The sequence below is a fragment of the Linderina pennispora genome (assembly GCF_002104995.1).
Source record: "Linderina pennispora strain ATCC 12442 chromosome Unknown DL89scaffold_6, whole genome shotgun sequence".
In the NCBI taxonomy this organism is placed as follows: domain Eukaryota; kingdom Fungi; phylum Kickxellomycota; class Kickxellomycetes; order Kickxellales; family Kickxellaceae; genus Linderina; species Linderina pennispora.
The window spans coordinates 676,861-700,757 of NW_024468254.1; the positions used below are offsets into that span (position 1 = coordinate 676,861).

At 59.0% G+C, this 23,897-nt stretch overlaps 11 protein-coding genes across 11 annotated transcripts; 8 read left to right on the forward strand and 3 right to left on the reverse strand.

Moving 5' to 3' along the window:
• Positions 1 to 914: 914 nt before the first annotated feature.
• On the reverse strand, positions 915 to 2,564 carry DL89DRAFT_267372 (uncharacterized protein). The gene has a single exon (XM_040887476.1). It carries the CDS (start codon positions 2,398 to 2,400, stop codon positions 958 to 960), a length of 1,443 nt encoding a protein of 480 aa, XP_040743796.1. The 5' UTR covers positions 2,401 to 2,564; the 3' UTR covers positions 915 to 957.
• On the forward strand, positions 2,562 to 3,435 carry DL89DRAFT_153130 (programmed cell death protein 5-like protein). Its single transcript, XM_040883571.1, has 2 exons — positions 2,562 to 3,022; positions 3,092 to 3,435. Exons 1-2 carry the CDS (start codon positions 2,894 to 2,896, stop codon positions 3,344 to 3,346), a joined length of 384 nt encoding a protein of 127 aa, XP_040743797.1. The 5' UTR covers positions 2,562 to 2,893; the 3' UTR covers positions 3,347 to 3,435.
• A 767-nt stretch (positions 3,436 to 4,202) lies between these two features.
• On the forward strand, positions 4,203 to 5,153 carry DL89DRAFT_153188 (uncharacterized protein). Its single transcript, XM_040883573.1, has 3 exons — positions 4,203 to 4,485; positions 4,564 to 4,785; positions 4,860 to 5,153. Exons 1-3 carry the CDS (start codon positions 4,297 to 4,299, stop codon positions 4,956 to 4,958), a joined length of 510 nt encoding a protein of 169 aa, XP_040743798.1. The 5' UTR covers positions 4,203 to 4,296; the 3' UTR covers positions 4,959 to 5,153.
• A 514-nt stretch (positions 5,154 to 5,667) lies between these two features.
• On the forward strand, positions 5,668 to 6,112 carry DL89DRAFT_153143 (uncharacterized protein). Its single transcript, XM_040883572.1, has one exon. It carries the CDS (start codon positions 5,854 to 5,856, stop codon positions 6,100 to 6,102), a length of 249 nt encoding a protein of 82 aa, XP_040743799.1. The 5' UTR covers positions 5,668 to 5,853; the 3' UTR covers positions 6,103 to 6,112.
• Positions 6,113 to 6,519: 407 nt separating this feature from the next.
• Positions 6,520 to 8,284, forward strand: DL89DRAFT_267377 (lysyl-tRNA synthetase). The gene has a single exon (XM_040887477.1). It carries the CDS (start codon positions 6,554 to 6,556, stop codon positions 8,165 to 8,167), a length of 1,614 nt encoding a protein of 537 aa, XP_040743800.1. The 5' UTR covers positions 6,520 to 6,553; the 3' UTR covers positions 8,168 to 8,284.
• Positions 8,285 to 9,045: 761 nt separating this feature from the next.
• DL89DRAFT_267378 (P-loop containing nucleoside triphosphate hydrolase protein) lies at positions 9,046 to 11,175 on the forward strand. Its single transcript, XM_040887478.1, has one exon. It carries the CDS (start codon positions 9,090 to 9,092, stop codon positions 11,013 to 11,015), a length of 1,926 nt encoding a protein of 641 aa, XP_040743801.1. The 5' UTR covers positions 9,046 to 9,089; the 3' UTR covers positions 11,016 to 11,175.
• On the forward strand, positions 11,162 to 13,283 carry DL89DRAFT_153286 (uncharacterized protein). The gene is made up of 3 exons (XM_040883575.1): positions 11,162 to 11,353; positions 11,573 to 12,898; positions 12,972 to 13,283. Exons 1-3 carry the CDS (start codon positions 11,351 to 11,353, stop codon positions 13,161 to 13,163), a joined length of 1,521 nt encoding a protein of 506 aa, XP_040743802.1. The 5' UTR covers positions 11,162 to 11,350; the 3' UTR covers positions 13,164 to 13,283.
• Positions 13,284 to 16,298: 3,015 nt separating this feature from the next.
• On the reverse strand, positions 16,299 to 19,793 carry DL89DRAFT_223047 (splicing factor 3B subunit 1; the record flags this gene model as incomplete). The annotated part of the gene is made up of 1 exon (XM_040884618.1): positions 16,299 to 19,793. One exon carries the CDS (start codon positions 19,791 to 19,793, stop codon positions 16,299 to 16,301), a length of 3,495 nt encoding a protein of 1,164 aa, XP_040743803.1.
• An 819-nt stretch (positions 19,794 to 20,612) lies between these two features.
• Positions 20,613 to 21,180, forward strand: DL89DRAFT_153294 (uncharacterized protein). Its single transcript, XM_040883576.1, has one exon. The coding sequence runs from the start codon at positions 20,807 to 20,809 to the stop codon at positions 21,137 to 21,139; it is 333 nt and encodes a 110-aa protein (XP_040743804.1). The 5' UTR covers positions 20,613 to 20,806; the 3' UTR covers positions 21,140 to 21,180.
• Positions 21,181 to 21,358: 178 nt separating this feature from the next.
• DL89DRAFT_267379 (notchless-like protein) lies at positions 21,359 to 23,238 on the forward strand. Its single transcript, XM_040887479.1, has one exon. It carries the CDS (start codon positions 21,727 to 21,729, stop codon positions 23,170 to 23,172), a length of 1,446 nt encoding a protein of 481 aa, XP_040743805.1. The 5' UTR covers positions 21,359 to 21,726; the 3' UTR covers positions 23,173 to 23,238.
• DL89DRAFT_267380 (Prefoldin alpha subunit) lies at positions 23,179 to 23,717 on the reverse strand. The gene has a single exon (XM_040887480.1). The coding sequence runs from the start codon at positions 23,699 to 23,701 to the stop codon at positions 23,219 to 23,221; it is 483 nt and encodes a 160-aa protein (XP_040743806.1). The 5' UTR covers positions 23,702 to 23,717; the 3' UTR covers positions 23,179 to 23,218.
• Positions 23,718 to 23,897: the final 180 nt, after the last annotated feature.

Below are 23,897 nucleotides of genomic sequence, written 5' to 3' on the forward strand. Positions count from 1 at the left end.
GTGGTAAGTTAAATACGAGACATGCCTAGTGGCCGCCAGCGCATACATACAGCTAACACATGCCTACGTAGATTCGCTGTCCGCAGTGCAACACGCCGTACCAGATGGTGCAGTGGCAGTCCAAAGTGTTTGAGGGCCTCAACTACGTGATGGACCTTGTTGACAAGATGATACCCCTCTGCCTCGCCGGCTTTGGCAGCATGGCGCTGGTAGTGGCCTTCACAGCACACGGCGCGCACACAGTGATGACGGTGTATGGCTCGGCTGACGCTGCACAGATTCTGAGCCGCACAGGCCGCACGGGCCAGAGCAAGTGGCTCTGGCTGCCCATGATCCCGCTGACGCTCATCTGGACGCGCTTCCACGGCAAATCCGCGACCTTGCCGCTATCCTCAATGCTCCTGCTGACGTCACCACTCTCCAAGCAAATCCTCTCCATGCAGAGAGTGCCGTCGCCACCTATGGTTCTGACCGCAATGCCGGTGGTGTGCACGGTGTATAATCTGCTGTGGAAGCATACGCTTGGGCGGATTGAGAGGCACTGGGAGAGCCAGCTGCCAAAGGAGGTGTCGGCGGTGGAGCTCAGGCAGTTTGAGTTCGGGAGGCCTGCAGCCGTGCAGGAGGGAGAGCAAGACGCCCGGGATCGCAGATTCAGGCTGAACGCCCACTTCTTTATCAACGGCATGCCGTTCAACCGCATGCTGACCGAGTCGCTGCTGCTGCCGATGATCTCAGCGTTCTGCGGCAAGTGGCTCGGAAAGCTGCCATTCCTGAAGGGCCGCGGGCTGGGACACTTCCACAGGGCAGTAATCGGCGGGTGCGCATACGTGCTGACCAAGGACCTGGTGCATATGCTGTACCGATATCTGTTCTACCGCACGCGCATCGGGCGGACTGTCCAGGGCCGCAAGCGTCCTTAGAACAAGCTCTGTATTAAATTACGCACAAAATATTAAATTAAACGCGATTGTAGCTGCTGGCGTTTTGCAGGCCAATGCTCTCGCCGTAGCCGCCGGCCGACAGGCCCCGGAGGCGCGTCTGCTGGCGGTGGCGGTTGTAGTAGTGCATAGCCACGAAGCCCAGGGCAATCAGAACGATGGCGCCGATGATGCCGCCGACGATCTTGCCGGTCCGGCCGCTGCCTGACTTCTTCTCCTTGTCGTTACCCTCGCTGGTGCTGTCCTTTTCGCTGTCCTTCCCACTGCCCTTGGACTTGTTGTCAGTCTCGCCAGTGAAGTCAGTACGTGGCGAGCACGTTGGGACTGTGGCCATCCAAGGGGCTTTGCAGTCGTAGTTGTCGGGCCCAATGATCGTGGTGGACTCTGTGGTGCTGCCGAGCTTCCACAGCCAGGTAGCCGTGTAGCTTTTGTTGTACTCGGGCTCCAGAATGCTGATAAAGTCCTGCAGCACGAGGTCAGGCCGGACCAGAGCGAATTCAGGGAAGTTGCTGTTGCCGTTCTTGTTCCTGTATCCGTCCTTGCGGTAGATTTCGCGCTGCTTCAAGAATGCAGCCTTGGAGTTGGGCGCATCCTTATATCCAAAGTTCTCCAGCCATTCCGAGATCTTCTTTCCATCCTTGGTCAGCTCTGTCTGATCAAAGACGGCCTCAGCGTCTTCGACGGCGCTCTGGAACTTGTCTATGTCGGTATCGGGAGACGGCGCCTCCTTGGTGTTGTTCGTGGCACCGGCATCCGCCAGCATGTTCTTCTCGTACGCATTGGTCAAAAATTGGTAGTGCTTCTCGTCGCCGGTCTTCTGGTACTGCACCCAGTACGCATGGGGTGGGTTCTTCAGGTGCTTCATGTTTCCGGTATGGCATTCGTATGCACTCTTGATTTGCTTGAACAGCGCTGCGGCGTTTTTTGCCTCGTTGAAAAACGCGCCGACGAACACCACCCACTCGGCCAGCTGCAGCGGCGTCAGCGAGTCATCTGACGGCACCCGCACCGACAATTTCCCGTCGGTATCCTCCTCCTTATTCGAAAACACCACATCCAGCTTGGCGTCGGTCGCGCTGGTCGACGTCAGGTCAGTCAGGGAGCCCACATTTGCGATGCATGGGTTTGTCAGGCTGGATGGCGATGCCGCAGCCTTCAGCGTGGAGGTCTTTCCCAGGGCCTCGAGGAAGCCCGACCCAATGGGGGTGCGGATTCCCACACTTTTGACTGGGATCTTGAACCACCTGTCAATGCCGTCGACGTTTGACGGCTGGTTCTCGCAGAACAGTCCGTACTTTATCTTGTTGATGGTGTCCTCAACCACCTGGTGGTCGTCCTTGGTATCGATTGTGAAACCCGGCGTTGTTATTGTTTCGACTTTGTCGAGCGTGCAGGCGGCATGCGCAGTGCCCACAAGACTCTGCTGCGCGACAAGCAGGAGGGCGAAGACAAGAGGACGCATTGCTAGGAAATTCTCTCGAAGCTACAAATAATAGATGAAAAAGTCAGGAGGGGAAAAGAGAAGCTTAGTAATGGAGGCGGGCACTAGCGAGTGGGATGTGCATATATATGCGAGGATGTGCTGCGAAAATTGTTGAGCAGGCTATTTTTTCGCTATCTTGTGAAGATTAGGTAGTTTCGGCCAGATTCACTGGCGGAGAGAGATTCCGTTGAGAGAGGGTCTCCGAAAGGGTGGTGGATGGGGTGACAATGGCCGATCATTCCCATGAAAGAGCAGCGAAGAGTGCAGCCGCACTGCCTTCAGCGAAGCACTGCGCTCTTTCTACCACTGTCTGTGCAAGGCGGGCTCAGCCACACATAAGAGCAGTTTGACCACAAGCCGAGCCGAGTCGGGGGGCTGTTTTTGCTCCAAGCCCAGCTGTGAGGCGTCGTCATTATTTTTTTGCGACTTTACACTGCTTTTATCACAAGCTATTTTCCTTCTATAATTCAACATGGCCGATTCCGAACTCGAGGCAATCAGAGCGCGCCGCATGGCCGAGCTGCAGGGTGGACAGGGCAGCAGCAGCAACGCCGAGGCCGATGCGCAGAGGCGGCAGGAGGAGGAGGCGCGGCAGACGATGGTAAGTGGCCACTTGAAGGAGATGCGCTGGCCCGATTTGACAACGCTGATACTTATGTGTGGACAGTAGTTGTCGCAAATTCTCACCAACGAGGCTCGCGAGCGCATCGGACGCATTGCGCTGGTTCGGCCGGAGCGGGCAAGCGCCATCGAGGGCATGCTGATGCGGATGGCCAAGATGGGTCAGATCCGCAAAAAGGTCACTGAGGAGGATCTGAAGGGCATGCTGGAGGAGCTCAATGCCGAGACGGCTGCCGAGACAACCATCACATACAGCCGGAAGGACGCTATGGACGACAGCGATGACGAGGAGTACGACTTCTGAGTTGATTCGGGATCCTATAAGGCTTTGCATGTAACGTTGTGGTTTTTGAATAAAGCCCGAGATCGCGGGAGACAAATGTGCTAGGGGAACTTTGTTCTTCTCTACTCCTCCATGATGACTGACGATATAATAGCCTGCTTCATCGCCTTCTGTGCCGAGGATCGGCGAAGCGACCGGTGCGCGAACAAAGCCTCTCTGGTGCAAATGCTGACCACATGGCGGGTGCAGTTTTCAACGTGCCGCAGCGCCTACGAGTGCGCGAAAATGCACCCAGAGGCTGGCCCAGTCCTCACAACACTATCCTGCTCCCGGCACATTGCGCTGGACGACGAGCTGAGCCAGGCTGTCATTGGTGCTGCGCTCGAATACAGCAAGGCACATGCTTCTGGCGTATACTCCAACCAGGCAGCATCCAGATGGCTATCAAAAGTAACCCGGTCGCTGCTGCGGCACTGCAGGCCAGTGGAGACCGTGCAGGCTGGCGGCAAGGCCCTGGCGGCCCGTGGTGGTCCGCGAATCGCGCTGCAGAGACTCCTGGGGCTCATGGATAGGCAAAAAGGCGGATGGGGGAGTGCCAGACGGAAGCGTGCATGGGATGAGGCGTTCACCGTGTGCAGCGAGGAAGGCCAGACGCAGGTGTTGGCAGAACTGCTCCCGCACATGGACAGTGGTGCGTGGGGTGTGCTGGAGCAGCATGCGCTTGCAATCCGCCATGGACTGGCGATTCTGGATGCCGCACCGCCGAGTCATGCACAAAGGTAAGGGGAAAGCAATGCGGCACATGCAATGCCAGAATGACACTAAGTGCGCTTGTACTGGTAGGCTGTGGAGTCGGTTGGAGGCTGTGCGTGCGGCAATGGCAAGTACTGGGCTGTCTTATTGGGGCAATGTGCAAGCATGCAATGCACAAAGGCTGATATTATGCATATCCTTTCATGTAGCTTGTGCAGATGCTGCAGGACCAAGGGAAAGGCCATGTACGGGAAAGAGCTGTCCTCCACAGGGTGTTTGCCAGTGCCGACCTGACTAAACAGCTCCTGCGAGATGTTGGCCGTCTGCTGGCTGTTACTCGGGACCATCGGCTAGCCGACTTGTGGAGGGCATTGTGCCACACCTACGTCACCAGCGAGACTCAGCATGTAAGGTTCCGGATATTTATCAACAATGCCCCCTCCAAACAAAACAAAGGCGAATTCCTAAAGCCGTCCCCCATGTAGGCGTTCGATGAGGCGACCGGCGGGATTGGCGAGGCGTTCGGGGAATCCTCCGGCTCGCTGCGCGCGATGTGGCGGGTTGTGGTGCGCGCGCGCCAGAGCCCACAAGAGGAAATGGCTGCGGCATGGCTCGCGGTCTTTGCCACGGCCAGCGATGCGTTCCCTGGCTCCCTGCTGGCAAACCTATTTGGTATTGCGAGCAACCGTGGTCTTGAGACTCAGCAGGTAAGTCGGCCTTGGCACAGAATGCTCATCCATTGTCAGCGCTGATCTAACGACCCATTTGCATGCCCCGGTAGGTGGTGGCTCGTGAGATGGCCCTGGACGTCGCCGCATTCTTCACGGCCCCGTTCGCTGCTGCCTCGGCAGCACGAGCCCAGGTCCTTCAGAGTCTCTAAGCCCCATGGCTTGACTCCCTTCCATTGGCAGCAGGGTCTCTGGGCCATTGGGCGATCCCTGGCAACCAGCGAGCTCCCAGAACCAGTGAGCCAGGCGCCGGCGTTCCCAGGGAGCAATTGGCCTGGCACCGTACAGAGCTAGAAAGCCAGAACAGCCCATGGCATAGGGCCCGCCAGCTTGAAGTACCAGGAAAAAGCACCAGCGCGCATTTTCCTACTAATAGGCTTGGGAGAAAAGCGCGCCAGGCATCATAGACAGAGTGCGGCGGGGCGCGGCACCTACCACCCTGTTTTTCCAACTGTTTTTGCAGCAAGGAAAAAATCGAATCGAGGCAGCAGTCATGGTGGCCCAATGGGCACGTTGGCCTTGAAACAACAATTGATTTCTTTTACCAACCCCCCTGTCCTAATGCCCAGATATTGTCCGAAGGAACGCGCGTCCACCAAACTCTGCACCTCCAAGCTTTGGCTGCTGCAGCGGGGTAGGAGGCGCCGCTACGGCTCGCCGGGCAGCCAGCCCTAGAGCAGCAGGGAACGCGTCGGCCAAGGAGCGGCGGTGCGCGTTCACTGCGAGGAAAAGCTCGAGCGTAGAAAAATGCCAGCCAAGGTGGCCCAGCGACAAGGGGAAAACATATGGTCATGCGGGCAGGCGGCTAGGGCGCCCAAAAAAGCTCCACCATTAATACAGTTGCTGGGCCCTCAGGCTTGTTTCGAAAAATGTGAATCGCTTATTGGCCTCATCGCCTAGCTTTGCCTGCCTGCTCAGTTGACTATATAAGCACCGCGCCCACATTTCGAGCGGTTTTTTCCTCAAATCCAAACTCTCCTTATTCCCTTTACATCTGGGCTCCTAATAGTATCTAAAAACACACATATCCTCTTTTTTCTTCCAGCCATGCCTCGCGTATCCAAGAGCTCCACTGCCACCACCAAGTCTGGCAAGGTCTCCAAGCCTGCGAAGGCCGCTCCGGGCACTGTCGGCGGCGGTAAAAAGGTCAGCGCGTACAACAAGTTCATGAAGGACCAGCTGCCCAAGTTCAAGCAGAGCAACCCCGGCGTCACCCACAAGGAGGCCTTCAAGAAGGTTGCGCAGCTGTGGGCCAACGCCAAGGAGAACCCCAAGAACGCCAGGGGCACAGCCTAGGCTCCATATCTTTTCTCCTTTATCTTTTCCCTCTTCCAATATTCCTCTTGTAATGAAACGCACTTGAACATTTTGCAGTCAAGCAGCGCGCTGACGATGCATCCACACTGTGCTTTTGTTTATTAGCCCACGTATGCGAGTGTTTGTCGGTGCGAGCCAGCAAGGCTCGCTCGCAGGTCCATGCGATGGTTCACTGCGCATATGTGATGGGATATCTCCATCAGCAACCCACATCTGGTGTCAGAGTTATATGTCATCTCCGGATATTGCCAAATTTGGACCACTGGTCCAAAAATTCCCCTGTGCTGATCGCCTCGCCTATCAAGCACGCAAAAAAATCAGCCGGTGCCGCTTGATATCCGTTTTTCCCACTCAATGAGGGATGACGAGGGCTAAGCACAGGCCGGGCTTCTTATCTTCACTTACCCACCCGCCCGCACTTTCCGCCACTATGAACCGCTCGCTCACCTTAGCTCTCAAAGGCTCTCGGAACCTGCGCCCATTCGCCTGCCGCCTGCAAATGTCGACCCTGGCCAGTTCCGACAAACGGCCAATAAAGGCACAGCGTGAGCAGACTTTCCAAACACTCAACCTGCCTGCCTACCCACGCTACACAGCGGCTCCTGAAGGCTACCCAGTGGTCTCCCAAAAGGTCCTGCAGTCACAATACGGCCACGCACTGGAAGAAGGCGCCAAGCTGCCCAACGTTCAGGTCACCGTGCAGGGACGGGTCAGGAGCAAGCGCGAAGCTAGCAAGAAGCTGTTTTTCTTTGACATCGAACAGGACGGCCATACTGTGCAGCTTGTAGCCTCGCAGGCCAGGTACGTGGGCGACGAAGATTTCCGCGGCCTCAACAGAGCCCTGCTACCGGGCGATATTGTCAGAGCCTCGGGGTTCATCGGCAAAACAAATACCGGCGAGACCAGCGTGTTCGTGACCTGCCATCTGGAGCTGCTAGCGCCGTGCTTCCACACGATTCCGGTGCGGTCCGGTCTGACAGACACACAAAAGAGGTTCAGGAACCGCCATGTGGATCTGCTGGTCAACCCGCAGGCCAAGCATAACCTGGTGACTCGTGCAAAGGTCCTAAAGTACATCCGGTCCTATCTGGACACGCGCGACTTCACCGAAGTCGAGACACCCGTGCTGTCCCCGAATGTGGGCGGTGCTTCGGCCAAGCCCTTTGTCACGACTGCCGCTGCCTTTGGCAACTCTCGCATGTTTATGCGCGTCGCGCCTGAGTTGTTCCTGAAGCAGCTTGTAATCGGCGGCATGGATCGCGTATACGAGATCGGTAAGCAGTTTAGGAACGAGGGCGTCGATGCAGACCACAACCCCGAGTTTACCACCTGTGAGTTCTACCAGACATACGCGACCCTTGATGACCTGATGGCCATGACGGAGGAGATGCTGCGCGGCATGGCACATGCTGTCACAGGCGAGACAGCCGTCACAGCTGTCAGCACGATCAGCGGCAACGAGATCCAGGTCGATCTCGGCAAGCCATTCAGGCGCATTGATGTAACCCAGTTTCTGAGGGATAAGCTGCCGGGCTTGCCCAATGACTTCTCCAGCCCCGATGCGCTCCCGCAGCTACTGGACCTGCTGGCCAAAAACAACCTGTCGGCGCCGCAGCCGCATACGGTCCCGCGTCTGCTCGACCGTCTGATCGGCCACTACATTGAACCGCTGTGCCAGCAGCCCACGTTCCTCATCGGCCACCCATCCATCATGAGCCCGCTTTCAAAGTGCACCGACGATTCGGCCCAGGTCTCTGCCCGTTTTGAGCTGTTTGTCAACGGCAAGGAGCTGGTCAATGCGTACGAGGAGCTGAATAATCCGAATGAGCAGCGCGCTAAGTTCATGGTACAGGCCACTGAACGCGCGGCCGGTGATGAGGAAGTGCCAGAGATGGACCAAGCGTTCTGTGATGCGCTGGAGTTTGCCTTGCCACCGACTGGCGGATGGGGGATGGGTGTTGATCGGGTGGTTGCGTTGTTGGCAGGGGTACGGCATCTGCGCGAAACTATTGCGTTCCCTGTCATGAAGAACGACTCCAAGTAGCATCTATTATTTAAAACTCCCGTTTGAAATGAGTGCAGCCAGCCAGAGCCCTCTTACATATTGTGTCAATGCTGCCAATACATGAAGTGTACATCAGCAGCTAATGTATCATTGGACATGCATCCTACACTTCGAGTGCGATCTGCTGTAATGCCAAATTGCAAGTGGAGTCGGGTGGCGGTGGATTCTTTTGGGAGCTTTCCTTTAATTTACCATCTCACTTGGCAGTTTCATTTATTCCCTTAATGGCCAGCAACAAGCATGTAAACAGCCTAGGGGTGGCGTAGAGCCCAGCCCTGCTTTGCGGTGCTATTTTCCTAAGCCAGACAGTTGATGCCAGTCCAGCCAGCTTCTCTGGTGGCACAGGCAACTGGCCCAATCCATATGTTTACGTCGACAATCGTAGTATTTCAGAAAGACCACAGGCAACTACAGAATTGTCACCGCCAGATATTGCACCATCAGATGGTGCTCCAGACTCACCGCCACACGCCTCAGTTTTGCTGCTTCACAGCACTGGGTCAATCAGCACTGGGTCAATCAGCACTGGTGCATCCGAGAGCAACACCGACCCACCCTGCCCAACGAACTTTCACTCTTCGATGTCGAGCCAGACCGTGCTAAATCAAAAGAACTTGCCATCAAGTGGCCTGAACCAGGCCAGAAGCTGCTGCCGAGCTAACCTAAACCGACATTGCTCACTCTAGGGTTGCAGCCTGTCAGCGCTGGGCTGTTATCCTTGAGTCAGACAATATTCGCCTATCCATGAGTCAGTGTTATTGTTTGTAACAGGATCTAGACGCCCATAATGAATGTGCTCCATATAAAGGTTCATCTGGTCAAAGTATCATTATTCTGCTGCCGTCCATATCCAACTGCTTAGCTTTGTCATATATAAACAGACCACAGTAGTGCTTCACAAATGGGTGACTCAGCCGAAGATATCGAAAAAGTTCGTGAAGAATACCGCCGACGCCGGAGAGAGCTGGATGCTGAGGAAAAAGGGGATGATCTTGGTTTGAACCTCGACGACCTCCTTGGACCCGAGGACAAGCCGGAGGAGTACATTCCAGTCAAGCAGCGGCGTCTGGAAAAGATCGAGGGTATCCGGAAAAGGCTGCGGTATTCCGAACCGCAAGACGAAGGGCGCGGCTCTGATAACGAGGCGGAGCACTCTGATTCAAACGAGAACAGCACGCCCAGTGGTATGCTTGGTCCACAGGCTGGTGTCAGTCTGGTAGACCAAATTGCCGACCTGCGGCGAAAGCACTTGATTGACGACAAGACTGAGGAGGAAAAGCAGCGCGAGCAAGAGAAAGCATTGCTTGAAGCGATCGCGCGGAAAAAGCAGCTGGCGTCGGCAGCCGAGATCGCCAAGGGCGTGGTTTATTTGGAGTCGATGAAGTCAACATGGCGGCCGTTGGCTCGGCACAGGGCCCTGACGCAGGAGGAGGTGCTGGAGCGCCGGAAACTGTACCATATTATTGTCGACGGTGAGGATATCCCACCGCCCCTATTCACATTCAAGGCAATGCGATTCCCGCAGCCTATACTGGACTACCTGGTAGCTAAGGGCATTACTGAACCATCGACGATCCAGATGCAGGGACTGCCGGTAGCTCTGAGTGGGCGAGACATGATTGGTATTGCCAGCACTGGTACCGGCAAGACGCTGGCATTCTCGCTGCCGCTAATAATGCTGGCGCTGCAGGAGGAGTGCAGGATGGGGCTCGTCAAGGGCGAGGGACCGATTGGCCTGATTGTGTGCCCGTCGCGTGAGCTGGCTCGGCAAACATACGAGGGTCTGCTGGCAATGTCGGAGGCACTGGTCAAAGGCGGGTTCCCCGAGCTACGCGCAGTGCTAGCAATCGGCGGAATATCGATGCAGGACCAGCAGTACACGCTCGACAAGGGAGTGCATATGGTGGTGGCCACGCCTGGACGGCTGCAGGACATGCTGAAGCGGCGCAAGATCAACCTAGATCTGTGCAAGTACATGTGCATGGACGAGGCGGACCGGATGATTGATGTCGGGTTCGAGGAAGAGGTGCGCGACATTGTGTCGTACTTCAAGTACCAGCGGCAGACGCTGCTGTTCTCGGCCACGATGCCGCGCAAGATCCAGGACTTTGCGCAGTCGTCGCTGGTCCGGCCAGTGGTGGTCAATGTCAGTCGCGCTGGAGCAGCCAACATGGACATTATCCAAGAGGTCGAGTGGGTCAAGCCTGAGATGCGCATTATGTATCTGCTCGAGTGCCTGCAGAAGACGGCGCCGCCGGTTGTGATTTTCGCCGAGAACAAGAACGATGTGGACGACATCCTCGAGTACCTTCTTCTCAAAGGCGTGGAGGCAGTTGCGATTCACGGCGGCAAGGACCAGGAGGAGCGCGAGTATGCGATGCGGTCGTATCGCGAGGGCAAGAAGGACGTGCTCATTGCCACCGACGTTGCGTCCAAGGGTATTGACTTCCCCGAGATCAAGCACGTCATCAACTTTGATCTGCCCAAGGAGATCGAGAACTACACCCATCGGATCGGGCGTACGGGGCGTGCCGGAAAAACCGGAGTTGCCACCACATTCATCAACAATAATTCGTCAGAGCAGGTCTTGCTTGACCTGAAGCATTTGCTGATTGAGGCCAAGCAGCGCGTGCCGCCAGCGCTGATGACGATTCACGACCCGACTGACAAGTACCGGCTCGCTGATGGGTCGCTGGACACCAGTGTTGGGTGTGCGTTCTGTGGTGGTCTTGGCCATCGCATCCTGGACTGCCCCAAGCTGGCGCAGGAGAGGCGTGCTCAGCAGGCAGCACAGAGGAGATCGGATGGTCGCGGCGACGATTACTGATAGACAAGGGGTCGTGAACTAAACTCAGCGCATTATTTTTTCGCCCGCCTAGGAGTCTACTTCCATATGGCATCATCTCGGCTCGGCTCGCTGTTCATGCGAAGCCGCCTTTAGATTTTTTTGTCTCCCATTTCGTTGTCAAATTGCAGCTTTCCAGCCCTCAAATTTCGTAATTTCAGCTTCAATTTTTCATTACTTTTAAACTTTATTCGCGCATTTCCAATTCAAAATTTAGCATTTGCAATTTGGTTCCAGGACATTGCGCGTGTGCATCCCTTGAATTTCTCGTTTTTAGTATTCACCGGCGGCGACACTGCAGCACACTTTAATAAGCCATGGTAAAGTTCGCGTGCGTTGGCTGCATTTCCAGTTTAGCGTATTGGAAGGCTGGCAGTCGTGTTCCCTTTGATGCTATAATAGGGAAGGCGTGTAGGTGTGGGAAACGGGGAGGGGGAGGCGCTGCTGCAAACAGCACTATTGTTAGATATTCGACATCGCCATACTGATATTGCAACTTTCTCTTCTGTTTTGGAATTATTGCATTTCATATAAACTAGAACAGTGATAATAGCGCAGACGCAGGATCGCAGCAGCACACGCAGTTAGTAGACAGTCGGCGAGCACTCTTACGCGAGGTGTATTTCTGGACGCATGCAAGAGACAAGGACGTGGTAGCAGCAATGGACAAAACAGCCGACAGACTATTCGACAGCGCAGCGATGCGCAGCGAGTTTGAGAACTTTTACAAGATATACACAGAGGACCCGCAGAAGGCGCTCGCCAGGGCACGCGACGAGGGCGAGGACAGCTGGAGACAAATGGCAGAGTCGGCACAGAACACAGACATGGACGTAGTCGAAGAGGAAATGGGAGACGACGGGGTGGTGCACCCGGACGACGTGGTGTTCATGTCAGACCTGGTACCGGTGGCGACGGCAGAGGTGCAGCAGCAGTACGCACCGCAGACGGCAGAGATGATTGAGAGCAGCGCATTGTATCGGGTGTACCAGGAGCAGCTGGAGGACATCAACTGCAACAGCGCGAATGCGTACAGCTGGCAGCAGCAGGCGCAGAAGCAGCCATTGTACGAGGTTCTGCAAAAGTCGAGGAAATTTGTGTCGACGCAGGACTGGGAGCTAGCGCAGGAGGAGCTGATACGGGTGCGGGTGATGGAGCGAATTGAGGAGCTGAAGAAAGCAGGCAAATGGTCGTTCTGGCAGCCACGCAAGCACCGGGCGCCGGCCCGCACCAAGGCGCACTGGGACTATTTGCTGGATGAGTGCGTGTGGATGCATTGTGATTTCGCCGAGGAGCGCAAGTGGCGGCAGGCGATGGCTAAAGCAGTGGCAGAGTGGGTGGTGGAGTACCATATGGCCAAAGACAAATCGCTGTATACAGTTAATGGGCGGCGGGCGCGTCGGGCATTTGAGCGGCGAGTGCCTGAAGACAAGCTGGAGAGCGGCGAGTCCGGGGAGCAGGATGGCGAAAGTGAGGCTATCCAAGAGACTCCGGGGTCGGGAGATGTCGAGATGATGGCAGAAGCCGATGAGTCACAGGCTACCGCGCAGGAACAGCAGCAGCAGCAGTCCGAAGAACAATCAGCAGAACAGTCGGTTGAGCAGTCCGAGACGCAGAGCGATGAAAAGGATGCAGAAGTGGAGTGCAAATCGGAAGACGCATCGGAGCAGCAATCACAGTCAACGCCGGCAGCAGTGGGCGTGGGAGATGTTGAGATGTCAGAGCCACAGCCAGTAGCTGAAGCCGAGGACAGCACAAGCCCCGATACCAAGGGAGCAGAGTCGAGCACCGACCCGAGTGCAGACCAGAAGCCTGAAATTGAGGAGGAGGTGGTGGTGAAGACTGAGAGCGGAGCGGAGCCACAGGCATCGACAGAAGGCGAGGCAGACGGTGACGAGAGCAGCGACGACAAGCCGATGATGGACATGCTGCGCACAGACATGTCGGCAGAAGACAAGGATGCAGGCACGCCGGATGTGGGCGGCAGCGACCACGTGGTGCCAGCCAGCATGGACATCTACGAGAGCGCTCTGTCGGTGTACCAGATCCTGGCGCAGATGCCGGACACGGAAGGCATTGAGGAGATTCTGGGAGACAGCATATTCTCGCTGCAGATGCTGCGGTCGGTAGTGCCGTACGGGCCGGCGTGGGACGAGCCGTACTGTGACATCCTGGACGCGTCACCGGTGGTGCCGATCTGCAAGACGATGTGGCCGGACTTTGGAGTCGAGTCAGATGACGACGACATGGATCAGGACAGCGTGCTAGAGTGGTACGAGCTGGCGAGGATGGCGTCGGGCGGGGCAGGACACAGCGAAGGGCAGCAGCACGTGCGGTCTGTGTTTACGCGTAACCTGATGGCGCCACCGCTACTGCCGATGTTCACACAGGCGAACAAGGCACCGCGCAACAGCCATGCGGCAGGGGTGGTCCCGGGGGTAGACACAGCAGCGCAGCAGGCGGCGAGCGACGCGTGCCCGGGGCAGGCGGTGTTTGAGTGGACCGCAGAGCGGGACCGGGGGCTGGCCAAGATCATCCAGCAGTACACAGGCAACTGGGGGCTGATCGCCGCGACGTTCAACCATGCGGGAGGGCTGTATGGTGGGCGGGCATTGTCAGCACGGGTGTGCTACGAGCGGTGGGCGGCGATCAAGGACGACTTTGCGCTGGACCGCGCATCGGTGCAGACCGGGTATGACGAGCGGGACTATGGGCCGCGGCGGCTGAACCGGTGGGCGCACGGGCTGACAGTCCAGCCGACGGCAGAGCCGCTGTCGGCAATGCAGTTGGCGAACAGCCAGGTGGCGCACGGCGAGGCGTTCCGGCTCGTGGGGGAGTCGAAGAAGAAGCGCGAGGCAGCGCCGAAGCCGCAGCCGGTACCGGCCCGCGAGCCAAAGCGGACAGGTAGCGCACAGCACGTGCCAACGCCGGTGGAGCTGGCGCGGCACAAGTTCGAGCAAGACCGCAAGTTCCAGCAGATGTTCATGGAGCAGCGGCAGGCGACAGCGACAGTCGCCTCGCTGGCCATGCAGCAGCAGCAGCAGCAGCGGGCGCTGGGCGCGCGCATGCAGGGCGTACCAGCCAGCCGGCAGATGGCGGCGCTGCAGAGTATGCTGGCGCAGGGCCGGCCGCGACCGCTGACCCCACAGCAGACACAGCTGCTGCAGCAGCAACTGCAGATGCACCTGCAGCAGCAAGGCCAGCAGCTGAGGCTGACGCCCGAGCAGATCCAGGCAGTGCTGCAGGCGCGCGCCGGCGGGCCGCGACCGAACATCCCGCCGGGCCTGGCAGCAGCGCTGGCAGCACGTGCGCAGCAGCAGCAGCAGCAGAACCCGGCGCGGCCACCGGTGCAGCGCCCGGCGACGCCGGGGGCCAACATACTGACGGCGCAGCAGCGGCAGGCGCTGATCCAGCAACTGTCGCAACAGCAACAGCAACAGCAGCAGCAACAGCAGCAACAACAGATGGCGGCACCGGTGCCGCGCCCGGCGACGCAGCCACCGATGGCATCGCCGACGCCGATGTCACCGCAAATGAATGCGCCGCAGCTTAACGCGGCAGGGATTCCGAGCAACACTGGGACGTCGCCAGGCGGCGGGAAGGCCGGGCTGCAATCGTCGCCCAGCCTATTGAGCGACCATGGCACGCCGCTGATGCAGCCGGCGAACCCGGCGATGGTGGTGGGGCTGGCGAATGGCGGGTCGCCGCAGCCGGCGGGGGCATTTACGCCAGCGCAGATGCAGGCGCTGGTGGCGCTCCAGATCAAGCAGGCACAGCAGCAGGCACAGCAACAAGCCCAGCAACAAGCCCAGCAGCAACAGCAGCAGCAGCAACAGCAACAACAACTGAATAACCATCCACAGTTCACACAGTACCTGTCGGGGCTGTTCCCACATCAATTGGCGCAGCTGTCGACGCAGAAGCGGATGAATCTGCTGGCGATCCACCAGCTGCAACAGCAGCAGCAGCAACAGCAACAACAGCAACAGCAACAACAGCAACAACAACAGCAACAGCAGTTGGCGGCAGCAGCAGCGGCAGCAGCGGCAGGACAGCTTGGTAATGGGCGGCCGATGCTCAACCAGCAGGCGATGCTGCAGGCGCTGCAGCAGCAGATGGTGGCAAACGGTGGTAACGGGGCGGCGGGTCTGGCAGGAATGAACCAGAACGCACTGACTCAGCAGATCCTGGCGGCACAGATCCTGAAGAACCAGCAGATGCTGAAGATGGCGGCAGGCCAAGCCCAGCAGGCACCGCAGCAGCAGCAGGCACCAGCGATGGATCAGGCGGCGCTGGCAGCGGCACTCCGGACCCAGCAGCAGCCAGCTCTGCAGCAGGTGGCAGGGCAGCAGCCGAACATCACGCAACTGCAGCTGCTGCGGATCCGCCAGGCAATGCAGCAGGCCCAGCAGCAGCAGGCCCAGCAGCAGCAAGCCCAGCAAACTCAGCAGGTCCAGCAGCAGCAGCAGCAGCGGCCGTTTACGCTGGCGGCGTCGCAGCCGACCTCCAGCCCCGTGATGATCAGCCAGGCGCCGGCGGCTTCAGGCCCGGGCTCGCCGGCAATGCAGACGCCGCTGCTGAACACGGGCGGATTCCCAGCCATGTCGCCGCAGCCGCCCGCGCGCCCACCGCCAGCACCGCAGCAGTCGCAGCAGCAGGTGATGCTGATGGCGGCGGCCACGGCGGCGGGCATGACGCAGCAGCAGGCGCAGGCATTGATTGCCCAGATAACCAGTGCTAACGAGGCAGCCAATTCCAGCGCCCCAGCCAGCCGCCCGCCCATGCCGGCCCATGCCGCTGCCCAGCAGCCGCGACCAGTGGGGCCGCAGGCCGGCAAGGCTCCGGCACCGCGGCCCACCGGCGGCCTGACGCCCATGACGCCCAGCTCTCGCCCGCAGCAGCCGCCCAATAAGCAGAATGTGAGGCCGGCTGCTCGTCCCGCCCGACCCCCTCCGGGAGCCCGGCCGCCGGTGGCCAGGCCGAATGCAGCACCACGGCCAGCCGGTGCTGTGAGGCCGGCGGGCAATCCGCCACAGCAGCAGGCCAGACGGCCGCCGCCGCCCAACAGGATAGTGCGGCCGGCACAGCCCAGCACTAGCACTGCGTCATCGAACCCAGTGTCGCGCGCTAGCACGCCGAACCCCCCAGCAAAGCAGCAGCAGGCCCGGGCACCCGCCTCCGGGAGCACGACGCCGGGCCCGCGACCGGCGCCCAGCAATTAAAGAATCGGTCTTCAAATACACTGTTTATTTTTGTTTTCCACCATCAGAGAATATAGTCAAGCTCGCTCCGTGCATAGCTGCTGGCTGGCTCGTCGATGGCCGGGTAGAAGGCCACCATGGCCGGCTGGGCGCCAATGTACATCATGTTGTAGATGCGCCAGTAGACCTCGCGGACCTTGCGGGCAGGGTGGAACAGGCCCTGCAGCGTATACATCATGATGCGGCCAGCGCCCAGGCACAGGCGCGACGACTCGATGCCCTGCAGCACGGCCAGGATCGAGTGCGGGCTGGTCTCAAAGACATTGGGCCACAGCAGATTGAGCAGATGCAGCACGGGCTCCTCGTTGGCAGTGCCGGCCACGCCCAGCGCCATGTGGGAGATGGCGGCGGCGGCCTGCTGGCGGTGGACCAGGTCGCGGTCGACCAGCGCATCCTCCAGCAGCGGGGCCACGGCATTGACGTAGTCGCGGCCCATGGAGCCAATGTACTCGAACAGAAAGGCCACCGACTTGAGGACTCCGTTCTGCACGTTGAGCTCCGGCACGCGGTACTCGTTCAGCAGCACCGGCAGCACGGTGAACGGAGCACAGGTCTCGGCCACAATGGCAATGGCCACAGTGGTGCAGACGCGGTTCTGGCGGTCCTGCACCTTCAGGTTGTTCAGCAGCGTGGCCAGCACATCCTGCGGCCCGATCGCCTTGGCTATGTATCCGAATGTGCTGACTGCGGCGCGGCGGATCGCCTTCTTGTGTGCATGCAGCAGGTCCAGCAGACTGAAGCAGCTGCGCATCCACTCGCGCGCCGGCACAAACTCAGCCCCGCGGTCGGCGATGCGGCCCACAAGGTCGATGCAGTTCTCCTGGACCTTCTCGTGGCGGTTCTTCAGGATCGGCGTCAGGCGCGGCAGCAGGTCGCCGATGGGCGGCCGCATGTCGGTCACTCCGATCACATCCACCACAGCCCGCAGCGCCCCCAGAATCGACCCCAGGACCTCCGGGTACTCCTCGCCCAGGTACTCGTACAGCATTGTGCCGATGCGCCCCAGCAGCTCGTCCTCGCCACACACACGCATCACCGCTGCTATGCGGGCCACGGCGTCAGCTGCCTGCTGCCGCGTGGCCGGGCTCTGGTTATTCAGGCGCCACAGCAGCGCCGATGTGATCTGCTGCAGGTACGGCTTCGCCCGCTCGCCCAGCCCGCCAACCACAGCCCCGAACCCGTCCAGCATCACGTGGTCCGCCTCGCCCTGCTCCTGGAACGCATACAGCACCCCGTCCACCAGCTGCTCCTCCAGCCGCCCGTCCACGTCCAGCACGCCGTGGGCGGCCGCTATCTGCGTCACCGCCTGCATCGCCATCCGCCGCAGCGCCTCGGCCTCGTCCTTCAGGTCGCCCACCAGGCGCGCCACCACGTCACGCCCGCCCACCTTGGCTGCCAGCTCCACGGTGGTCTCGATCACGTGCCGCGCGCTCCGCCGGTCCAGCGCCAGGCGCCGCACCCAGAACGCGGCAAAGAACGGCGGCACCACCTCAGCCCGCACCAGCGCGGCATCCACGCCGCCCGCACCCACGCACTGCCGCACCACACGCAGCACCACCGTCTTCATTGCATCGTCGGGCGCCTGGAACTCGCGCACCAGCACCGGCAGCACCTCGCGCGTGTAGTACCCCGCGTACTCGGCGTCCATCAGCGGAATCACAAACCCGATCGCCTTGAGGAACGCGGCCAGCCCGCGCCCGCGGTGCTGCCGGATGCCCTGCCACAGCGGCTTCACCACCTCGTCGAAGGCCTCGATGCCATACGGCGCCGATGCCTCCGCCAGCGCCGCCAGCGCCAGCGCCGACGCCGACCGCACGCGCTGCTGCTCGTCGCCCAGCCCAGCCGCCACGCACCCCACCAGCCCCCGCAGGTGCGGCAGCACCCCGGCCCCCACCACCTCAGCCGTCTGCTGCACTATGCGCATGCCCGTGTGCCGCGCCTGCCACGACTTCTTGCTGCCGCACACCGCCCGCACAAACGGCAGCACCGCCGGTATCCCCAGCGCCGACGCAACCACTGCGAATGCCCGCGATGTTGCGTTCCGCACATACTCGTCTGCGTGGTCGATGTCCGGCCGCATCGTCGCAACCATCGCCGCCAGCCCCGCAGCCTTGCTCAGGTTGCTGATGATCTCGCTGCCCTCAGCCCGCGCGTAGCTGTCGGCCGACACCAGCATCGGCTCGATCACCGTCAGCAGCCGCCGCACAAACGGCCGCACCAGCGGCCCCAGCCGCATCATCACCCGGTCAACCACCTTCACCAGCAGGTGCCGCTCCTGCTCCTCCAGCGACGCCGCCAGGAACAGCGGCAGGATCTGGTTGAATATCGCCGCCGCCCCGTACCCGCGCGCCCGCTCCGCCATCTGCCGCATCGCCACCTTGCGCATCGCCGGCGTCCCGTTCTTGATCTTCAGCAGCAGCCGCAGGATCTCCCGCTCCTTCTTCTCCTCCGCGTCCATCTCCTCCTCGCTCTGCCCGTCCAGCAGCTTGCCAAAGTGCTGCATGTCGTCCTGCTTGAAGAACGGCAGCGCCCCGATCCCCGGCACCTCCCGCGTCAGCTCCGCCTCCACCTGCACGCTGCTGCCGGCCTCGGGGATATGGAACCCGCCCGTCCCCTGCATGGGCCCCGGCGTTGCCATCAGCTTGCGTGCTGGCGTGCGGATCGGCACATACGACGACGGCGCCTCCATGATCGTATATCCCTCGCTCGGCAGCAGCGCGTCAAGTTCGTCGTCACTCATATATGCGTTGCGCGGGTCCTCCACCAGCGCCGCCGCCGCCGCCCCGCCTGCCTTTGACTCGCCTATCTGCGTGGCCGCCGGGGTCTCGTCCCACCGCGACCGCCGCGGCGTCTCGCCGAACCCTCCAGAAACCTTGGGCGTCTCGCCGAACCCGCTTACTTTGGGCGTCTCGTCCCACCGCGACCGCCGCGGCGTCTCACCGAACCCTCCAGAAACCCTGGGCGTCTCATCAAACCCTCCAGCAACCTTGGGCGTCTCGTCCCACCGGTTGCGCCGCTTTGTGCTCCCGCCCGGCGTCGCCTCCACATGCGCTGGCGTCTGGTCCCACCTGCGCTTGCGCTGTGACTTCTCGCCTGCCTCCTGCTCCGCCTTCTGGATCTTGCTTATTAGCTCTGCCTTTTCGTTCTCCAGCTGTGCTCTTTTCAGTGTCTCCGCATACGACTCCGTTTCCGCGCCACCCACGCTCCGCCCGTGCCGCCGCTTCTCGTACTCGCTCTCGTTGTCGGCAATGATCCGGCTGATGCCGCGCGAACGCTGCAGCTCCTTGAATGGGTCTGCGCTCTCGGCCGGCTCGGCGCCCCGCAGCTCGTCAATGAATGCCTGCGGTGCTGTGTATCCGAACCGCCCTGGCTTCACCTGCACCGCGTCGCCAGTGCTGTTTATTTCCATTGTCTGGTCGTAGTCGCTGAGCTTGTCGCCCGTCTCATACAGGTCCGTATCGTATTTAATCTCAGCCGTCAGCTTCTGTGCTCCCTGCATCTCCTGCCGACGCTTGCGCTCCTCTGCTAGCTGCGCTTTTAAATCTTGATCCATTTGTACACGTCTTACTCTGTACGCTGGCTGAATAAGAAAACTAAAATATGTGGTAGAGTGTTTTGCAAAGAAAAAAAAACCCAAAACCAGCCTTACTCTGCCAATGACTTCGCTGCAGCTGCTTCTCAGCACTAATGGGTCGCTATATTTTTGGCTCAATCAAATCAGAGAAAATCGAAATTTATAGTACAAAGCGAACCCAATGCCCTTTGTAATATCGTTGGTGACGTGAATCTTGCCACGCCCAGCTTTTACATTCGCCACCCCCCCATGTCTCGTACACAGTCTGCTCGACATCATCCGGTGTTATCGAGCCAACTACATTGCCACGTGGTATACACAACCACTCTATTTCTGCCAATGTCACAGAACATCATTAAATGGCCAAACCAGTCAACAGCATGCAGACATTTAATTGCTGTATCCGGCACACCTTTTTATATCTGCATGGTCTCTTTTGCTTTCTACAAATATTCGACATTATACTCATTTCTTTTTTGCTATCGCAAATTCTACTCTACTAATAAGACCCCAAGTAGCAAACCATTTTGAATGTGATGGAAACATTTAAACCATCATCGGCTATATCCCTCTTCATAACCCCATCTATCCTCTGCATGTGCCATTGGTTCACAAACTACCATTCCACCTACCTCGTTGTAATAGACACTCGCAGATAAAAGAAGACCCTTCTCGCCCCAGAGCCTGAAAAGCACCTTGACGTTTGACTGCCATTCAGTGGGATAGTTCCCAGTCCTGCTGCACTTGGAGAAAGTGATAGCATACTCGTGCCCCTGCCTGTTGTTGTAGTCGGGCTCTGAGTCGAAGCAGACTTGGCAGCGTAACCTGGACAGGAGTGGAAAAAGATATCTGGCTGGACAGACGGTGGATGGTGTTGCATTGTGATATGTTGGGATTGGAACAGTGCAAAATAACTTTGTACTGGCATGTGGGTGTAGATGGGGAGGTATATAGGAGGGGCGAGGCTATTTAAGGGAATATCCCTGGCAGATGTTGCAAGTGTTGCCAGCCTAGCAGTGCATTCTCACCAACGTACATTGAAATGCATGTGTAAAAGTGCGCAAAAATGCGAATGGCCCTTTCCATTATTCAGCCCATCCGCATTTTCTGATCATCAGCATGGTGAGTCCTGTGCCAGGCCCTGTTCCCAGTCTGCACACTCCTTTACGCTAACGATTTTAGTCGCTTTTCAGGGACTGGCGGCCGTGTCGCTGTGTGCACGACACCACCATTGCTGCCATCCCAGCTCAGCACAGGCTTGTGTGTGTTAGTGAGGATCCAGGGTGGTGCTTGGGTGCTGGTGCTATGCCTGGCCCAGGCAGTCCTCCTTTCTTCTGCACCTGTGGAGCCACCTATGGCCGACTACTGTGGTTGGACTGCCAGCCTGTGCCTACAACGGCCGCTTTACCGGTGCGCTCTAAACAATAACCTCCAGCCGCTTCCCGATTTTCTGCGCTTTTTGTTGCTTCACTTGGCTTGTTTCCCAGCGCTCTCCAGCCATTCCGCTTGCTTGTATTTTTTTTGTTATTTTTTTGACTTTGGCTTTTGGCATTTAGCATTTGGCAGCAACACACCTGAATGGACCCAGACAGCAAACAGCTCCTGCGACCCACGCAGGTGCTCGACAGTTTCGATGTGTACAAGACACGCACAAGTCTGTACTTTGTTGGGTCGAACGAGTCGTCAGGGTACTACCGGGTGGTGCGCTATATGTTTGGTGCTTCCAGTTTTGGACAACCGCTTGATCACTGATTTTACTCGATCACCACCCTCGCCAGAAAAAAATGGTTTTTCATAAAGCTCGACCGGCTCTCCACTTCCAGTGCTACAGCCTCTTTACCTCTCTACAACTTTTAAAATGGCCGACGCAGAGAAGACGACGACGACGACAACACAGCCGGAGGCGACCACAGTATTGGCGCAGTTCCAGACGGCAGACGGTGACAAGACCGGCCCGCCGCTCAGCCTGCCGTCGGATGTGACATCGGAGCAGCTGAGTTTCCTGATCAACAAGCTGCTTGAGAACGAGGAGACACGGCCCTACTCGTTCTATGTCGACGGCACAGAGATTGCACGTAGCGTGCAGAAGGACATTCTTGAGGGGGCGCAGAAGTCGGCTGAGGAGACGTTGGTGATTGTGTACCAGCCGCAGGCGTTCTTCAAGGTGCGCGCCGTGACGCGGTGCTCGTCAAGCATGACTGGGCATACTGAGGCTGTGCTGTCTGTCAGCTTCAGCCCCGACGGGCGGCAGCTGGCCAGTGGATCGGGCGACACAACAGTGCGTATCTGGGATCTGGCCACCGAGACCCCGCAGTTTACATGCACGGGCCACAAGAACTGGGTGCTGTCGATTGCATGGGCGCCCAATGCGCAGACCCTGGCATCGGGAAGCATGGACAACACGGTTCGGCTGTGGGACCCGCACACCGGTAAGCCGCTCGGCGGACCTCTGACCGGCCACAAGAAGTGGATCACGTCGCTGGCATGGGAGCCGCTGCATCTGAACCCCAAGGCTAACCGGCTTGCCAGCTCGTCCAAGGACGGCACAGTGCGCGTGTGGGACACAGCGCTCCGGCGCTGCCTGTTCACGCTGGCCGGACACACGGCGGCAGTCACATGCGTGCGGTGGGGTGGTGACGGGCGCATCTACACGAGCTCGCAGGACAAGACGATCAAGATCTGGAACACCGACGGCAGTCTGTACAAGACGCTGACGGGCCACGCGCACTGGGTCAACACGCTGGCGTTCAGCACCGACTTTGTGCTGCGCACGGGCGCCTTTGACCACACGGCGCGGGCGCCAGCCGACGAGGACGAGGCACAGAAGAAGGCGCTGAAGCGCTACAACGAGGCCAAGGGCAAGGGTCCCGAGCGCCTGGTGTCGGGATCCGACGACTTTACCATGTTCCTGTGGGAGCCGCTGGCCAGCAACAAGCCGGTGTCTCGCATGACGGGCCATCAGAAGGTGGTCAACCACGTCAGCTTCAGCCCCGATGGGCGGCTGGTCGCGAGCGCGTCGTTTGACAACAGCGTCAAGTTGTGGGACGGCAAGACAGGCAAGTTCATTGCCTCGCTGCGCGGGCACGTGGCCGCTGTGTACCAGGTGTGCTGGTCGGCCGACAGCCGCATGCTGCTCAGTGCCAGCAAGGACAGCACGCTCAAGATCTGGGATCTGCGGACAAAGAAGATGAAGCTGGAGCTGCCCGGCCACTCGGACGAGGTCTTCACCGTCGACTGGTCTCCGGGCGGCGACCGCGTTGCCAGCGGCGGCAAGGATCGGGTGCTCAAGCTGTGGAAGAACTGAGAAGGGGTCCAAGTTCAAATATAATTTTTTTTGATTTAGGATATGATTATTTGGAAGCAGCCTGCTGCTGTTGCTGCTGACGTTGCTGCTGCGTCATCTTGAACTGGATGATCTCCAGCAGACCGCGGAAGCTGGTCTGTTTCTGCTCGATGGTCTCCTGGATCTTCTTGGCGTTGCCTTGCACAAACTCGGCCTTGGCGTCGTAGTACTGGGCCGCATCACCGACCGACTTTTCGATGTAGTAGCCGGTGCCTGCATCGACTACGACGCTGTCGATGTTGCTCAGCTTGCCGGGAACGTACAGCGAGTTGGTCAGGGGCACCATGATGGTCTTGTCCATGTTGTCAGCGGTCATGGACTCGACGCAGCTCTTGCACTCGCGGAACGTGGCCTGTGCCTGCTTCATCTGCGTGAACGCCGTGGTCAGCTCGCCGATCTCCTCCTCAAACTGCGCCTTGAGCTTGTGCAGCTGCGGCAGCGGCATGTCCTCCAGGCTGATGGTCTGCGTTTTCGGGTTAGCGGTGGCCATGGTTGTGGAAAGCGGGAAAGTCTGAGTGTGAATAATGTGGGCAAAGCGCGTGTCGGACTGCTCTCCTCAGGTAATGCTAACCCGACATGTTATGGTCCCCAAAAGCTGTTCTCAATACTTCCAGCCGATCCTGGGATCACGCATTTTTCGAACTCCCCCATCCACTGTGGGCGTGTTGTTTTTCTTTTTCGTTCTG

Coding starts and splice junctions, on each gene's coding strand:
- DL89DRAFT_267372 (XM_040887476.1), bottom strand. CDS start 2,400: ATGCGTCCTCTTGTCTTCGCCCTCCTGCTTGTCGCGCAGCAGAGTCTT.
- DL89DRAFT_153130 (XM_040883571.1), top strand. CDS start 2,894: ATGGCCGATTCCGAACTCGAGGCAATCAGAGCGCGCCGCATGGCCGAG. Junction 3,023..3,091: donor AGGAGGCGCGGCAGACGATG/GTAAGTGGCCAC, acceptor TGTGGACAGTAG/TTGTCGCAAATTCTCACCAA.
- DL89DRAFT_153188 (XM_040883573.1), top strand. CDS start 4,297: ATGCTGCAGGACCAAGGGAAAGGCCATGTACGGGAAAGAGCTGTCCTC. Junction 4,486..4,563: donor TCACCAGCGAGACTCAGCAT/GTAAGGTTCCGG, acceptor TCCCCCATGTAG/GCGTTCGATGAGGCGACCGG. Junction 4,786..4,859: donor GTGGTCTTGAGACTCAGCAG/GTAAGTCGGCCT, acceptor ATGCCCCGGTAG/GTGGTGGCTCGTGAGATGGC.
- DL89DRAFT_153143 (XM_040883572.1), top strand. CDS start 5,854: ATGCCTCGCGTATCCAAGAGCTCCACTGCCACCACCAAGTCTGGCAAG.
- DL89DRAFT_267377 (XM_040887477.1), top strand. CDS start 6,554: ATGAACCGCTCGCTCACCTTAGCTCTCAAAGGCTCTCGGAACCTGCGC.
- DL89DRAFT_267378 (XM_040887478.1), top strand. CDS start 9,090: ATGGGTGACTCAGCCGAAGATATCGAAAAAGTTCGTGAAGAATACCGC.
- DL89DRAFT_153286 (XM_040883575.1), top strand. Junction 12,899..12,971: donor AGAGCGGAGCGGAGCCACAG/GCATCGACAGAA, acceptor TGCTGCGCACAG/ACATGTCGGCAGAAGACAAG.
- DL89DRAFT_153294 (XM_040883576.1), top strand. CDS start 20,807: ATGGGGAGGTATATAGGAGGGGCGAGGCTATTTAAGGGAATATCCCTG.
- DL89DRAFT_267379 (XM_040887479.1), top strand. CDS start 21,727: ATGGCCGACGCAGAGAAGACGACGACGACGACAACACAGCCGGAGGCG.
- DL89DRAFT_267380 (XM_040887480.1), bottom strand. CDS start 23,701: ATGGCCACCGCTAACCCGAAAACGCAGACCATCAGCCTGGAGGACATG.